The sequence below is a fragment of the Pleurodeles waltl genome, chromosome 12 (genome assembly GCF_031143425.1).
Source record: "Pleurodeles waltl isolate 20211129_DDA chromosome 12, aPleWal1.hap1.20221129, whole genome shotgun sequence".
Taxonomy (NCBI): domain Eukaryota; kingdom Metazoa; phylum Chordata; class Amphibia; order Caudata; family Salamandridae; genus Pleurodeles; species Pleurodeles waltl.
In genome coordinates, this window is record NC_090451.1 from 56542762 (window position 1) to 56560233 (window position 17472).

General features: G+C 44.6%; 1 protein-coding gene across 1 annotated transcript in view; it reads right to left on the reverse strand.

The window, feature by feature from the left end:
• Positions 1-17472, reverse strand: part of COMP (cartilage oligomeric matrix protein) — a 181728-nt gene that overhangs the window by 72317 nt on the left and 91939 nt on the right. The window contains exon 12 of the mRNA XM_069217074.1: positions 12128-12180. Coding sequence (XP_069073175.1) covers positions 12128-12180 — 53 coding nt within the window. The remainder of the gene's footprint in view (positions 1-12127; positions 12181-17472) is intronic.

The window sequence follows — 17472 nt, forward strand, 5'->3', positions numbered from 1 at the left end:
GTTTGATGTAAATAATTAAACTGGGTATAACGAAAACGCGGGTTGCGTGATACTTCTTTTGTCATTGTCAACGCCTGATTCCAAGCGGGTTGTGGTAGAGGCTCTGCTAGCACTGCATCCCACTTGTTCTTTGATTGTACTTGTTTATCTTCAGCGCAAGAAGTTAAGATTATGTATGCTCTTGACACATTTATTGAATCTTCTATGCTACCTAGCAACTCATGCAATCTAGGGGAGATATTTGGTTCTGAGTTTTCATTGCCCCAGCAAAACCTTAGTGTCTGGCGTACAGCTCCATATGCTATAAAGCTTCCGCGCCCCAGTTCATATTTATCAATTAGTGTATTGAAAGTTAGGAGGCGTCCTTCACTATAGATGTCGCCGATGGTGCGTATTCCCTTTTCTGACCAACTGTTCAGGCCAACTCTAGCTGCTATGTTGGCTATTTTCGAGATGGCCAAAAATGGAAGCCTGGGGGAATATTGTGGTGTTTTATTGTTCATGATCACATGGTGGCCCCATATCCAGTGCGCAATTTTCAGTAGTATGTTGCGTGGGTGTTTGGGGGATTCGCGATTCATCAAGTATTGTATTAAGCCCCTGTTCCCCAAAGACGAGTGGATCATCTGTGATTCAGCTCCGTCTGGACGGCTTAGCCAGGATGAGATCCATTGTAACTGGGAAGCTGCGTAGTACATTTCGAATCTAGGCGCTCCCATTCCACCCATTGTTAGTGGGTGGTATAATTTTGTTAGTGCCACTCGGCGTCTGCCGTTGCCCCATATGAGATTTATTAATAGGCTATTCAGAGGTTTAAAGAAAGAGGCTGGGAGAGTCAGTGGGAGGGCCATGAAGAAGTACAACAATCGGGGCAGGATCACCATCTTCGCTATGGCTACTCTGCCCAATGGTGATAGAGGGAGTGAGCACCAGAAGGGCAGGGAGCCTCTAATGGATCGAATCGCCTGCCCCAAGTTGCCGTCCCTGAGATCTCGTGCGTCGTGATATATGTTTACACCCAAGTATTTGAAAGTGGTGTAACACCATTTCAGTTCGCCAGGGTTGGAGGATAATCTGTGTGCTTCAGGGACAGGACACATAGATGGAAGGGTGCAGTTAACATAGCCTTTCTTGGGTTGGGAAGTTATTGCAGTGGGAATGAGATGTGATCTAGCAGCTAAAGCTGACGACTTTGGAACAAAGGAACCAGGTTTGAGTCCTGGCGTCGGATCAATATCCTGAGGCTCTGGACAAATCAAATAATCTCCCTGTGTATTAAATATGGTTAATTTAATCTGGTGCTCTAATGCACTTGGATGTTTGTGCTACATAAATGTGCAAAAACATTAAATAAATATAGCACTGAGAGACTTGCCGCTGAGCTTACGGCTAACCCCAAAGTGTACCCTATTGTGAATCATGTCTCTTGCATCATTATGCCAGACTGAGAAGATATCTTTTGCCTCAGAAGTCTCTTTCTGGCAGAACTCAATAAGCCAGAAGGCAGAAGGCGCTCAAAAGAGGTATTTTGACGCAAGTAACCTTGGTTTGTGGTCTGTTCCAGTGAAGACCAGACCATGTTAAAAAATGTCCAGATACAGGTCAGCGTGATGTAAGACAGGCAGGACTGCTCAGGTTTCAAGAGAACAATGGAACTAATGATGCAACTCGGGTCAAAGGCCAAAGCATCTGGAGCAGCTATTGGAACAAAACAACACGTGTTTGTGATCTGAGAATTTGGAAGCATAGCTGAATGTAAGGTGATTTATATACCTTCATTGAGCCGCAATGCTTTCAGTTGCAGCCTCATTGGGGGGGAGAGCAGAGAAACAGAAACAGCGCCATACATTTCCATCTCTGCCCTACAGGTACAGATCATTTTTCTGTAGGCCCCAGAGCGGTGTCCGCCTAACGCAGACGGGCCCTTTGGGGTGTCGTAGAGACTCCGTTATAGAAATGAAACTGCTGGATTTGGGCGGCAGCAACATTGAGTGCGGGGGACTAAGTCTGATCCTGCGGGACGTGACAGGTGTCAGCCTAACCCTTCCGGCAAACAAGCAGCACCTCACCAGTACAGAAGAGTAAAGGGGATTTGTGGCAGCCCTTTGCATGACATCTAGTTCTTTCACAGTCACATGTGCCCCATACATACAAAGGAGAACAGAAGTAGGACTAGGTTCAATAGGTTTTTATTGAATCAACTGCATTCTATGTAAAAAGGCATGTCTTGCGCTTTTAGGGACGAGGAAACATAAGTGCTAAAGTGCAAGTGCTCTCTGTCTAAATTGTATTGGTGATTGGTTTACCCATGATTGGCCTATTTGATTTACTAGTAAGTCCCTAGTATAGTGCACTAAGTCCTCCCACATAGAAGCAGAGAAGGCGACAGGTCTCAGCAGAAACTGCAAGGACGGTGTGCAGCATGCGATGGCAACTGGCTGGAATTCCCCTCTATCGTGTATGGGGCGGTGAGGTGTTTTATAATAAAATATCTGGTGTCAGCCTAACCCTTCCGGCAAACTAGCAGCACCTCACCAGTACAGAAGAGTAAAGGGGATTTGTGGCAGCCCTTTGCATGACATCTAGTTCTTTCACAGTCACATGTGCCCCATACATACAAAGGAGAACAGAAGTAGGACAAGGTTCAATAGGTTTTTATTGAATCAACTGCATTCAATGTAAAAAGGCATGTCTTGCGCTTTTAGGGACGAGGAAACATAAGTGCTAAAGTGCAAGTGCTCTCTGTCTAAATTGTATTGGTGATTGGTTTACCCATGATTGGCCTATTTGATTTACTAGTAAGTCCCTAGTATAGTGCACTAAGTCCTCCCACATAGAAGCAGAGAAGGCGACAGGTCTCAGCAGAAACTGCAAGGACGGAGTGCAGCATGCGATGGCAACTGGCTGGAATTCCCCTCTATCGTGTATGGGGCGGTGAGGTGTTTTATAATAAAATATCTGGTGTTCTGAGAAAACTGCCCTGATGTGACAGCCCATATATTTCTGTGTGTGAGAGATGGGGACACGATGAACGTTCTGTGCCAGCAACAACTCGTAAACTTATCACGCTCAGCCTTGAGTGAAGCACAGATTGAAAATGTTGTGCAGAGAAATGAATAACAGAACTTTGCGCAAAAGGGCAACTGATAAAATAATAAAAACATCTCTGCTAAAATGAAGCCTTTGCTAAAATAATAATAATAATAAAAATGCATGTATCGGAGTGAAAGGGCACTAGCTGCAGGCCTAAGCTAAAATAATGTGCCCGTGTAATAGCTAAACTAACCTCACAACAGGGACACTGGCCAAGGCTTTGGAGTTCAGTTTCACACACAAAGTTATGAAATACAACTGCACAACAGCCCCAAATACATGACTATAAACCCAACTTTGTCAAGATCCTCCTGAGATGTCTACTCTAGAAGCGCCTCCGTTATATGTGGTCGGAGAAATGTCCACATCATGAGATACCGCTGAATTCGTAGCGTGGCCTTGACAACCTTGTTTTGGTACAGTTCTCCTTCCCAGGAGCTCAAAAAAAGTATCAAGTTGAATAGAAGGAGTACAGACTTTGCTGAATAAAGAGCCATAGTCCTGAATGAAACTGGTCCATTTCGAAAACAGTCGCCCCACTTCTGTGTCCAACAGATGAAGTATTATTATAGTCTCGATGTACCTTCGTAATAGCTACCCGCAGCTCCAAAGTTCACCAAGTGAGCCACAGGTTTCTGTAGTTCACTGTGATACAGAAACATTTCCAGTTCACGATCTAGCTCTTAGATCTACCATCCTATAAAACATTGGATTTTCTGAGCTAGTGATACACTTGTATTTCTAGTTACCATGGAAGGGAGCACATGTTTTTCCAAATCCATATGGTTTATTAGAACCACTTTTTACCTTAGATTTCCTGGACTGAGCTGATTGCTTCAGCTTTGTTGGCTGTTGCATTTACTGGTAGCACACAGGTACATCTGTGTCCCAAAGCATATATTTCTAAGAAGCTGGTTGTTTTGTCTACAGTTTGTTTGGCACACATTGGTATCAATGGTGACAGTGGCATTTACTGCCAACAAGTTTCCCAGCTTTATAAGAGTCTTCAATCTATACTTTTAGTGTATCTCTAGGTTTTGTGGTTATTTCCAGGACTGTGATTTTCAGACTGAAGTCTTCTGTCTCTCAGCATCCTTTCATGCACCAGATTCTATTAAATTTTCTTGTCATTGGGTGGTGTGCTCTAGTCCAGTGTACAGCATCCTTTAAGACTTGAAGTCAGGAGTGTGGGTGATATAGAGTTTGTGGGACAGGGTATTCCGTTGCAAATGCAACGGAGTACCCAGTACGCCTCGGTCCACCCATCTCATTCAGGGTTAGGCGGACCACCAGTTTTCAATTGATGGAGTTAGCATTGGCCACATCAAATGAACAGCCTGACAGAACAGGGTCTTCAGTGGAGGGGCATTACTCTGCGAACTCTATTTAGGGTGGACGACTTCATGTCTTTTTTCCTGTCTGTCGCTGCCTGGTAAAAACAAAACTGTCAGTGAGGGACAAATGAGAGAATAATAACCCCAACGCCCCAGGGAACCGCTCTCAGGGTGTGGGAGTGTCGTTAGTTTTTTGTTTTTCAGAAATAAACTCCTGCTTGACAATTTACTGCTAACACTTAGTAGACAGCCACTTATGGCTAATAAAGATGTGTTTTGGGGGGATTTTAGGAATACTTGGGCATATCAACATGGGCCATGGTCTGGAGTGGTTAAGGTGTAAAAATATCAAAACCTCCCAGCATCTCTTACTGTAAAATAAACAGTGTGCAATGAATGGAAATAAAATCAGGCTGAGCCCAGTGGTGTAGATGTTTCTCATTGTGAGACTGTACAGCGTTATGAACAAAGCAGCATGGATGACAAATGCCCAGCTGCATATTTTGAAGGCACAGACAGCACTTTGGACCAACGGCTTAATACCCTGGTTACTTATCGGTAATCTTCATTACTCCAAGTCCAGGGCTTCCGCGACACAGTCAAGGTTTCTTATCCATCCCTTCCCAAAAAAAGGGACGGCTTCAGACATGATTGAGGCTTGGTGCGGCAGGAACTAAGAGAGGCCTACTTCCTTTTTATAATATAGGAAAGGAAAAGGAAATCAGCCATCTTGAAGGGACAGGAAGGCAGTACGTATAGTGTAAGGAAATCAGCCATCTTGAAGGGACAGGAAGGCAGTACATATATTGTAAGGAAATCAGCCATCTTGAAGAGACAGGAAGGCAGTACGTATATTGTAAGGAAATCAGCCATCTTGAAGAGACAGGAAGGCAGTACGTATATTGTAAGGAAATCAGCCATCTTGAAGAGACAGGTAGGCAGTACGTATAGTGTAAGGAAATCAGCCATCTTGAAGGGACAGGAAGGCAGTACGTATAGTGTAAGGAAATCAGCCATCTTGAAGGGACAGGAAGGCAGTACGTATAGTGTAAGGAAATCAGCCATCTTGGAGAGACAGGAAGGCAGTACGTATATTGTAAGGAAATCAGCCATCTTGAAGAGACAGGAAGGCAGTACGTATAGTGTAAGGAAATCAGCCATCTTGAAGGGACAGGAAGGCAGTATAGTGTATGTTGACTATGGAGGGTTCTGTCCACCGGAGCTAAGCTCAATGGCAGTGACTGTGGCAAGGACGATGTGTGAGGAGGTAATGCCAAAGCTGCTCTCCACTTCTAGAACAGCGTTTAAGCGCCACAAGCTGCCGACGGGTAGCCGCCAACTCTAGGTGATGGGTTCAGCATGCTGGAGCATTCGGTGATTTTACAACAAACTTTTTGTTGCATATAAGTTTACAATAAACTTAATGAGCTGGCCCATTGATTCTCATACCAAAGCAAAGAAATAACAATCAAATAATGAATTGCATCAATGGGTGTGCCAGAAACTGCACACCAAGTGTGTAGTTGGAACTTCCCAATCCTAGATGTGGTAGGGACTCTTCCTGTGAGGCTGAGTCCCTTTTATGCGTACAAAAACGCAAGATGAGGCACAATTAATTAGTTCTTTGATCTTTCATCGTATTCTTTGTGCCTGTACTAAATCTTATCCCTGATTTTTCTCAACAGATAGAATTCGTCTTTTGGAAATATTCTCTTTTATCTGTTGCCTTGCTAGGTAACTTTTGCTGATGTTTTTAGTTTTTTTTAATAGTTATGACCTGTGTCTTGCTGTGCTCTTTTCTCTTCCCTGATGTCAGTGGACCTTTGGTACCTTGCTGATTCACCAATGGAGTTTACATCTTCTAATACAAACTACAACATCAATTGTATTTTCTTTTCCTTTGTAGGTTTTTCCTCCTAGTTGCGACCCGAGAAATGAGACACTTTTATGTTTTTTTGTATAAGATTCTGTGCAGGCTGGCACCATAGCTACTGGGAGGAGTTGCCCTTTCCTCGGTTTACCTCAAAGTGCACTTTAAAGGCCTACTTTGCATCCAGTCCTTCATAAGAGCAGGGGACAGTAGCAAGAAGACAAGGTGTGTGGCTCAAAGAAAAAAGGAAAGCACAGAATGAGACTATGGCAGGGAAGGAGCCGAAGACAAGACATTCACAGTAAAGGGGCACACTCTTGTGCACAATCCAGCAGCCACCTTGAGAGGCCCCAGCCCCCAAGAGCAACCCTCTTGAAAAGGGCAATGGACTGAGGCAAGTATATGGGCTTAGTGGGATAAATCACCCGAGCACCACTAAGTCCCCAAGATCAAAAAAAGGAGCAAAAGGAAATTGGATATAAGTACTCCTAGACCTGTGGGAAAGAAAACTAGAATATAGCCCAAAATACTCACTGGTTAAGGCGCCTATGGAAATTTAAATACCCAATCCCAGCAGTGAACATCTGTAATTACAGTGATTTCTTGAGGTGGGTGGGTATGTTAAACTCAGAGTGGAAGTACATTTTTCTATGGTTCCTGGGAAGGGCGTGGTGCTCTTTTTAATCCCATTGGTTTGTAGTAAGCATAGGACTATAATTAAGGAGAACGAGTAAAATATTGATACTGAATAAATCTTTATACTTCAGGACAAGTATACATACAAGAAATCAGTTACCACATGCAACAAATGCACATCCATAGGTATAGATTGATATTTCTCTGGAGTACCATCCATGAAATTTATGATCCTTGATAACTGTGTAATATGATTGTCTGTTGTTTTTATAATACCCACAAATCATATTAAGAAGTTTATTGGCAGCATTTAGACCTTAGTGGGTGAGTGGCAAAAACCACCTGACCAGGAAAGATGCAGCATCTGTCAGCCCGAAGGGGTCTAAATCCTATAAGACTGTAAATTAATAATATTTGGAAAGTAATCATAATTTTATGGAAAATCAACCTTATCTGAAGACGGTTATATAAAATGCTGAATTTATAGTTCACCTTATAGCGGGTTATTTGTAAGGGGAAATTAAAGTTGGGGATGTAATTAGGAGATCACAAAATGTGTGTTAATGTTACTTTTTAAAAGGAATTAAATCCCAATTTCCATTAAAAGAAAAGGCTTTCATAAATAAGTAATGCACGGAAACAGCTTTTTGAATGCATACGTAGTCCAAATTTACAATTAATAATCAGATATTTGCAAAAGAATTACAATTCACTTTCTGGTGTGAGAGAGTCACTTTTTAACAAGCAGTAAAGATTTTGCTGAAAAAATGTACATCTCCTTAAACTTTTCCACAATTTTAGTAAGTTGAAGGAGGAAATATTTTACCATTTTGGGCAGACCATCTAATTTTAACACAACACCAACTCAACTTCTATTTGCTCCAGACTAATTTCTTCAGATTACAAAAATATATTTTGTTTTGCTTGTTAACAGACTGTTGGGTCATAGCCAATTTCTAACTGGAAGTAAATTTCTATTTGCTTGCAAATTTCTCAGCAAATATTTACTGAGTATCTCTCTAGCCCCGAACAGAACATATAGCATTTGACAAATTTACAAGACAAATAACATTTAATAGCACTCAATCTCTTCCATCGATTTTCACTTTCCACAATAGGCTCCAATGTGAGTATATGACCTGAGCTTTAGAAAATTACCCAAAGCCACATTTATGCAGTGGGATTATTATGTCTCAACATATTAGCTTTTGCGGAAGAACTATTTATAAAATCTCAGTTTAAAAAGTGTTCTCAAGTAACAAAGTTTTATTCTCTGAGAAGAATGGTTTGTTGGCATGAATCGCACGATGAATGCGCTACATAGCAATGTGCTACCTTACTCTTTAGTTGAAAAATATAATGAGTATTTTATGGTGTGAGAAACTAGGAATAACATTTCCATTTACTAAAACAAAACATCTCCCTATAGCTGCAAAGGCAGCATAACAGGACACAGCGTACTGTGCACAAGCAAGCGCCATGTCAAAGTACAGATCCCAGCAACTACCACTGATACTTGACACCCACCAAGGACTAAAACCTCCTTACTTTGCAAGAGAGCACACAAAGATCGAACAAAGGATGATCCTGGGGTACCCAACACAGAGAAAGCCACAACTGAATCAGATCCAAAAATGAATGCCAACCCACTCTCAAGCTATGTTAAGCCACAGCACACAACAGCTTTGAAATGATCATAGTGAGCATCAAGGTTGGCAGACAAGAAACCTGATCCACTTCCTGGAAACGTATCATAACAACACAACTATTGGTCAAAGCACATGACGGCCACCCTCATCAAATCAAGGAGAACTCTTGCATCCAATTATCCACACCCAAAGAGGATACACTGCCTGTATTCTGGATCTTTAGTGAAGCTTCGGATAAGGTGTCCTTCAGTGTGTCTCAGGGGCCCATATTGTAGCCCACAAGTGTTTGTTGTGTGTGACATCCATATGATTTACTATCTGAAAAAAAGAAACCCTCTATTCACCTCCTACCAGAGATGTCCTAAAGTGACAATATCCTCCCTACACCAACCACATATGACTATCGCAGCAGGACTACAAGAGATGGTCCACATCCCCAGAATGCAACTTGGTGCCTCCAATCGGACGGAGCTCTGTCAGCAGCTGCCCTTCCCATTAAACAGCCTCTCCCCCATTGCACCACACACCTAGGGCGTAGAGCTTCCAAATCATATTTCGAGGCCAAAGAACAGATATATGTCTTTGTTCCTGGTCCTCCTACTGTCTGATGAGCTTCATGTAACCGTAAACCTAGTAAAAGTACTAAAGGGCTAAAAAAAAATTACATTTAACTATGCTTTCTCTCACCCAGTAGACAGAAAGGTGCACCACATTGCCTCACTAAATTCTCAATAATACCTACATAGGAGCAACATCTAACACATGCATATATTCAAGACTGCTGTCAGTTCATGGAGTAACTATGGCACTCCCAAACACCACTAGAGACCTTAGGCTCTAAACAAGCCAGGCCTGAAGCTGTCCTACTCTCTGGATATTTTCAGTGTAGGGGCATCTACTGCTGCTGTACTGGATGGGATCTCAGTGGTATTGTTTACCAGCAGCTGCGCGTGATGAATTAGCGCGCCATCCTATGGTATAACCAGAGGTCTGGTTATATGTTTAAAATGATTCAACATAACAACATTTGCTATATTGGCCTACTGTGCAATCTACCTCACTTTCTGTAGAGTGACATGGGCATGGTGGCCTTGCTTGCTGTCAGAGGTGTTGTCTGTGCTTTATTTGTTTCTTTTTGAAGATGTGGGCTCCCAATTAAGTGCGTCCAAGCACTGTACAGTAAATTAAATTAATGCACACAGAAAAACATTTACCGGAGAACAACTAAATGCAAATTTAGAATAAGAGAAAATGAGCTTGAACAAACACAAAAAGCAATGCCCTACTTTCTTTCACCACAACCATCCTACTGCAGCAGAACATTGTCCCAAACCAGCCAAGGGCCGGCTCAGAATGGTCAGCATAAGGCGAGGCATGTTTTGCATTTGTTTTGTCCTATCACCTCGCCCTTTTTAGGTGTCAACTGTGACAGTTCAAGAGCAGCATGCGCTCCCGCTTGCATGAGATGTTGTACATAATAAAGGGCTTGCGGCCTGCCCATTGATTACAATTAATTGGGTTAATGGTCACTCTTATTTGCTGCCTTCTAATTGGCCAGCATCGGTTGATTTTACTTCCTCTTCTTTTGGCTGGAGCATGGACCAAGTACTGATTGCTTCAGTTTGATTGCTGTCCTTCTGCTAAAAGTGCTGCAATTGAGGCACTACTTTAAATTTTGCTTCCTCCCCGCAGCCCTTGTTGAACCGCTTGCCATTTGTAGCTATTTGTTAACATGCCAAACGCACTTCAAAGAAGCCCTTTTCTCCCTTGAAACAGATGCTTACTCCGACAACAGAGGATATCTGCTTGCAAATGTATTTTCCCTAAGACATGGGTGCAATTGCCTTCTTTCTGTGAAAGGACTTTTTGGCAACTGTCATATTTTTTTCTTTTTCACACAGGGAGACTAACTGATTTGCTCTGAATCACAGGGGTTTATTCTGAGACTTAACACGCGTTTACAAAGCCAGTAGGTTTTGCCTTTGAGGCTATAAGTACTACCATTACTGTTTGTTCATCCTATACAGCATGGGCGTTGCCAAATTTGGCATAACAAAATAATAATAAAAAATGGACCATGATGCATCCAGCACTTATGCATTTTTTTAAAAACGTTTTAGCCCTGGCTGCATCATAGCGCTTTTTAAAATTAGTTTGAGCCACTGTGCAAAGCAGCTGCCCTACTGTAGAGCATGGCTGCAAAACATTTCCAATACCTCTCATAAGCAAGACCTATTGGCTTTGTCAGTGCTTCTTACCTCTCCGGGAGTAGTGGGCTCAGGCTGCCTTAAGCGTCACTGCCTCTGCCTATTTTAATATGCAGGAGGACAGTGCACAGCACTCACCACAAAGATGCCAAGTCAGCCTCCGACAAAAAAAACTTTCAGAAGCAAACAAAACAGGGTATGTGCATCTACAGGGAATGTGCATCTACAGGGAATGTGCATCTCCAGGGTATGTGCATCTCCAGGGTATGTGCATCTCCAGGGCATGTGCATTTCCAGGGTATGTGCATCTCCAGTGCATCTACAGGGTGTGTGTATCTACAGGATATGTGCATCTTTAGGGTATGTGCATCTTCAGGATATGTACATCTACAGGGTATGTGCATCTTCAGGGTATGTGCATCTTCAGGGTATGTGCATCTCCAGGGTATGTGCATCTCCAGTGCATCTACAGGGTATGTGTATCTACAGGATATGTGCATCTACAGGGTATGTGCATCTACAGGGTATGTGCATCTCTAGGATATGTGCATCTACAGGATATGTGCATCTACAGGGTATGTGCATCTACAGGGTATGTGCATCTCTAGGATATGTGCATCTACAGGGTATGTGCATCTCCAAGGTATGTGCATCTACAGGCTCTGTCCATTTACAGGGTATGTGCATCTACAGGGTATGTGCATCAACAAGGTATGTGCATCTCCAGGGTAGACAGGGTATGTGCATCGACAGGGTATGTGCATCTACAGGGTATGTGCATCTCTAGGATATGTGCATCTCTAGGATATGTGCATCTACAGGGTATGTGCATCTCCAAGGTATGTGCATCTCCAAGGTATGTGCATCTACAGGGTATGTGCATCTACAGGGCATGTGCCTCAACAAGGTATGTGCATCTCCAGGGTAGACAGGGTATGTGCATCGACAGGGTATGTGCATCTCCAGGGTATGTGCATCTCCAGTGCATCTACAGGGTATGTGCATCTGCAGGATATGTGCATCTACAGGGTATGTGTATCTACAGGATATGTGCATCTCTAGGATATGTGCATTTCTAGGGTATGTGCATCTAAAGGGTATGTGCATCTAAAGGGTCTGTCCATCTACAAGGTATGTGCATCTACAGGTCTGTCCATCTACAAGGTATGTGCATCGACAAGGTATGTGCATCTCCAGGGTATGGGCATCTCCAGGGTATGGGCATCTCCAGGGTAAGTGCATATACAGGGTATGTGCATCGACAGGGTATGTGCATCTCCAGGGTAAGTGCATATACAGGATATATGCATCTTCAAAAGAACCACTTGTGAGGCTTACCTGTCCTTATTTGTATCGCAGGGGTCACCCACAAGATCATGATCCGCATCTGCCTAATAAAACAAATATGAAAATGATATAAACCTTTCAGTTAGGATATAAAGTGTACTGACCCAGTCTCTCCCAGCATGGCCAACAGCAGGTAGTGGTGTGTTCTCTAACAACATCACTGCTTTCAATCCCACAGTGCACTGGGACTACCCAACAACAGAATAATACACACTCCCTATAATCAGAGACAGAAGTAGAACGCAAATTGATACACAGCTCAACCATCTGCATCAATAACAACAATTAACAACTAACTTTCTGCAGGATTAGAAATCGGCCCCCAATTTATTGATGTAGCAGTTCTAATAAGGTTGGATGAGTGACTGCAGCATTTACAAGTCACACTGCAAAACAACTACAGGATCCATGGAGTAGAGCACGACTCTTCTGCAAAGTGCTTGAACCACTTGTTAGGAGCCGCAAGCGCTATATACATCCACACTACAATGCATTACAAGGAGGATTTAAAAACCTATTTACAAAGAAAAGAATAACATTACTCGAAATAGTCATGATTAGAAAAGGCATGTGTGAGATTAAAGACCCAATAAGTAAATTTACAACCTGCCAAAATGTTAAACTGGTTATTAATCTGTAGGTATATGAACACATCTAGCTTTTCGGAGAACCCGGTGACAGACTGCCTGCCAGCCACAGTTTATATCAGTAGCAGGATGTTGGTATATTATACAATCATTGAGCTGACAAGTAGAGAAAGTTGTGTTTGCTTTGCAAGGTTATGACAGGGTGAAAAGATATGAAGAACTGAACAGCTGCTGGGGCGCTCCTGTGGGAGCTCTGGTGAGTCAGACCGGGGTGTGCACCGGGTGAGCCTTGCAAACTTAACTGGGGATTTAAGATTGTGTTGAAAGGCCAAAAAAGGTAACACTCCTGGGCAGTGCCTTTATAAGACCCTTGAAAAACAATGGGAGGTCTCAAAACAGCAGTAATGAGGCATTCTGGCAAGAATGAATAAAAAGATGTAGGTATATGAAACTGCTGGGCAACATCACAAAGGTCTGTAACTAGGCAAGAGTGGTCCATCTCAGAATCATTTTTGTGCACCTAGTGTACAACCGCCACTGCACTGCCTTGCACTCCAGACAAACCTGAGAAGTCTCCAAAACTCAAAACTCACAGGAGCAATAAAAAGAGAAAAGAGGCTGAAACTTTCCCACAAAAACTTCATTTCCCATAAGCCCATTGGGACCTGCTCCATACTGCCACCTGCTACACAGTAGTTTTCACAATACCGGATATCTCTTCATCAGCAATAATACTTAGAACGTATGATTGTCACTGTTCTACATGATGGTAGAACTCCATCTGCCTAACACCAGGGCCTGATTTAGAACTTGGTGGACAGAATACCTTGCCGCAAACGTGACAGAGTACCCTGCACCCCAAACCCTCGGTCCGCCCACCTCAATTAGAGAGAGGCAGACCTTAAGTTTTCTGTTGAGGAAGCCCTGTTGGCGCTGTCAATGGGATACTTTCCCTTACTGTCCACCCCATTTGGGGTGGATGGTGTAATTTTTTTTTTGCTTGTCTGTGACAAATACCTGGTAATGAGAGACAGGAAAAAATGGCATAACCCACTGTGAGAAGGCTGTTCTGACCATCTAATCCACCCGGAATTTTCACTTTTTGATCACCTGGTTTCTGAGGGGAGCCTCATAACCTGGGACGCTCCCACAGTAAACTCATGGTAAAATGGACTGTGCGTGGTGACCACCAGTACCCGCCTTTTAAGACAATGCCGCTGTGATGCAGAAAGGATAAATGGCATTAGGCTGGTTCTACATGGACATGTGCACATGCGTGTGCGCACATCTGGGGGCTGTGCATGGGAGACTCAATGTCGTGCGCAGCCCAAGGACTGCTCGCAGGCAGCCTGGTGCAGAAGGGACTATACAGAATGGGTAGTGACCTGGAATAGGCCTTATAATGTGGATGTACAAAGAAAGGGAGAGTCAGTGTGCTTCACTCTCTGGACTATGGTGGCACCCCATTATATGCCTATAAGAAGGGCTGCCTAGGGCACAACTCCAATTCCTTACAGGCTAAAGATTTCAGAGACGCACCCATGTACACTGAGACCTGTATGAAAAGAACACTACTGTGGAATATAAAAGCGTATCTTTACAGCTTATGGGCCATCCAGGAATGGCACATTCCTCTGACTCAGCTCTGGACCAGAGCCCAGGCCTTTTGTGACCCTGCTGGGCTGGGTTAATTACTTTTCTCACCAGCGGCAGGAACAAAGGCCTCACCCTTCAAAGGAAGCAAATAACAGTGCTTAAGTCAACTCTGAAGGAGGAAGGTCTTGGATGGAGTGGCTTGGTATCAATCAAGCAGCTGTCATCCTTTCCCAGGCAAGGGCCTGCCCCAGGCTACTCAACAAAGGAGAGAGCCCAGATCTCTGGAGCCAAGGTGGGGGGGGTGCTCCTTTGAAGATTCGCTAGGGGAAGGTCCTGGCCGTGATGTCAGTGAAGGGTGGAGCTGAGTCCTCCAGAACACATGTGCAAACAGAGTCCTGGGTGATGCCATTTTGAGCTATCCCAGAAGACTGTGCAAGGAGGAGGAGGCAGGGGTGGAGAGGTGATGTGGCACACCAGGATAGGCCAGAGGCACAGCCCTGCTGGTCACTCCTGCCCCCACTTAAAAGGTCCTGCGCAGGGGAGAAAGCTCTCTTGGATGTGCTGTTGCTGAGGAACCCTGGGACTGGAGGCTGACGCCATGGACAAATGGGAGAAGGAGCCCCCTGACTTTCCCCAGGAACAAAGACTCTGACTTTGATTGACCCTAGGACCAGTGGGGAGAGACTGGGCTCTGCACCAGGTGAGAGGCCCAAAGTGAGAGCAAAGTGGAATATGGCGCAAGGAGCCTGTTCAACCAATTCCCTGCCAAATTTGTCAACCTTTCAGGCCAGGGTGCTTGATGAAAGTGCTCCAGGGTGCTAGGGCTCACCACCTGGAGCAAACTGAGCCAAAACCAATTAAATTGGCCCAACGCGCCTGAGATCTCATCATTCAAAGGTTGGCAAAGTTTGACGTTTCTTCAGCCGTGACAAAGCGCATTGCGCTCCGCCGCCAACATGCAACTTGCCCCTGGGCCCCGGACTGCCCCAGTATAACACAGGAGGAGGGGGGGGCGCCATCACGCTTCCCTGCGAACCAGGGGATGAGCGCAGGGAGTGTTGTCACACCCCACTGTGTTATAAGGAGCTTCCTAAGACCCCAAGAAGAGCTAGATGAAGGGCGGGCGCTCTCGTGCACCCCCGCCTCATCCGAAAAGGGGGACCCTGACCCCATCCTGGGATCCCGTGAGGCAAAGATGCCACTGGGAGCGCCGTCATGCTCCCCCGCATTACCAGAGAGGGGGCCCAGGACCAATCCATCTGCCCGACGCTTGGAGGAGGCTGGGGGAGTGCAGCCACACTCCCCTGTGTAGCCCGCCTTCCCCACTTCCAGTGCCTGTGACTGATGGGGGCGGGAGGGCAGACCACTTATGCATGACTACCCGCACGAGTGGGCAGACAAGGATGTTGCTGCCGAGTGCCCCGACAGCTGGTGAGCCACTGCCTGCACTGGGAGGCGGCGAGGCCAGCTGAGGGGGGACTACCCGAGCCACCCTCCAACGAGGATCAACCAGGCGGGGTGTCTGGGTGGGACTGGACACCCCAAGAAGTTCGAAGGTCACGATGCAAGGACGCTAGTTAAAAGCAAAATACCAAGCCAAGTGGCTCTCCCCAGTACAGCAGGAGAGCCACTCATCCGACACGCACGTTCCTGGAGAAGCTTCCCATAATGCCTTGCGAGGCTCAATGATTCTCTATGTCAAAGTTGCTTGCTTTTGGGCATTTGTGACCCCCGGGAGAGCGGGATCACCCCAAGAGTCCTACTAAATGCACGGGTAAGCTGCAGGAGAAGTGCAGTCTCCCCGCAAGAGAGTCTTCTAACATCTCAACCCTCAGTCTCTGGGGGCTTGAAAAAGATCACCCCTCAAGGGTGTTGTGGCGATTTTCAAATTCTCTAGGCTGGAGACTTTGCTCTACAGCTGAGGGGATGTCTTCTCTTGTGGGAGATGGGCAAAGCTACAAGGCTGTGGCCTGCCAAGGGACCATGTATTGGGCACCTATGGAGGGACTCCCCTTAGGGGTGAGAGACTGTTAACTGCATGGTTCTCTAAGGAATGTGTAAAAGTGTGTAGTATTGTTTTACTGAGTTGTTTTCTATAAATGTGGTGCAATTGAATGTGGTAAAACAATGGCAACCCCCCTTGGGATGAAAGTCTATAATTACATCAGGTGATATAATTATGGAAGTGATGCCCTTTAGGGGCTGTGGTTAAATTGCGTTGTTCAGGCTAATAGTGATCTGGATAGCCCAGACCAGTCAAACAGGCCTACAACATATTTTTGCAAATGCTTTATTTGAATAATGAAACTGATACTCATGCTACAGGTAGAGATGCTTTATTGACCAAATTAGGCATTGTCACTGTAAGTCCTACTCAAATATTGCATAGTTAATAAACGTAAATGTTTTTACATGTGGTTTGATAGTCTGAAGCTCCCTGTGTGAGAAATATAAATGGTTACACAATGACACCCAGAGGTATTTCCACCAGCTTTTGGGTATATTTGTAAAATGTTGTGTAGTATTGAGTAATGTGTGTAATAAATGTACTTTTCCCTTCTTCAAGAGAAAAAGCAAAGCCTGGACAGTCAGTTATTGAGTGTTATTGTTGCATACTTGTGAATGGTGATTGCAAACCCACACCATCTCCTTTGAGTAAGCCTTGGACTACTCTGCTTCGCTACCCTGTGAGAGTCAAGCGGTGCAATAGGGTGTTTGGTTCCCAGTGAAGGACAAATGTGGACCCATCACTTGTGCAGGCCACACAACTAATGACCCATTTTCTAATACCCATGCATCCTGGGAGAGTTTTTTGTTTACTAAAACAAGCTCCAGCTTTGTGAGTTTGTCTTTGAAAAACATAAAAAAGAGAAAAAGTATGGTGGATGTCTGTCAAAACCAATGGTGACCGTCCACCAAACAGCCATGACTGCAGTTCCTTTCAAATCAAATCAGGATTTATAGAGCGCAACTACTCACCCGTAAGAGTCTCAAGGCGCTGAGGGGATCTGTCCTCCGTGCTTCAGTTGAAGAGCCAGGACTTAAGGTACTTCCTGAATTGAGGTAACAATGGTGACTGCCTGAGGAGAAGGAGCAAGGTGTTCCAGCTCTTTCCCGCTAGGTAGGCGAAGGAACTTCCTCCAGCCGAGGTCT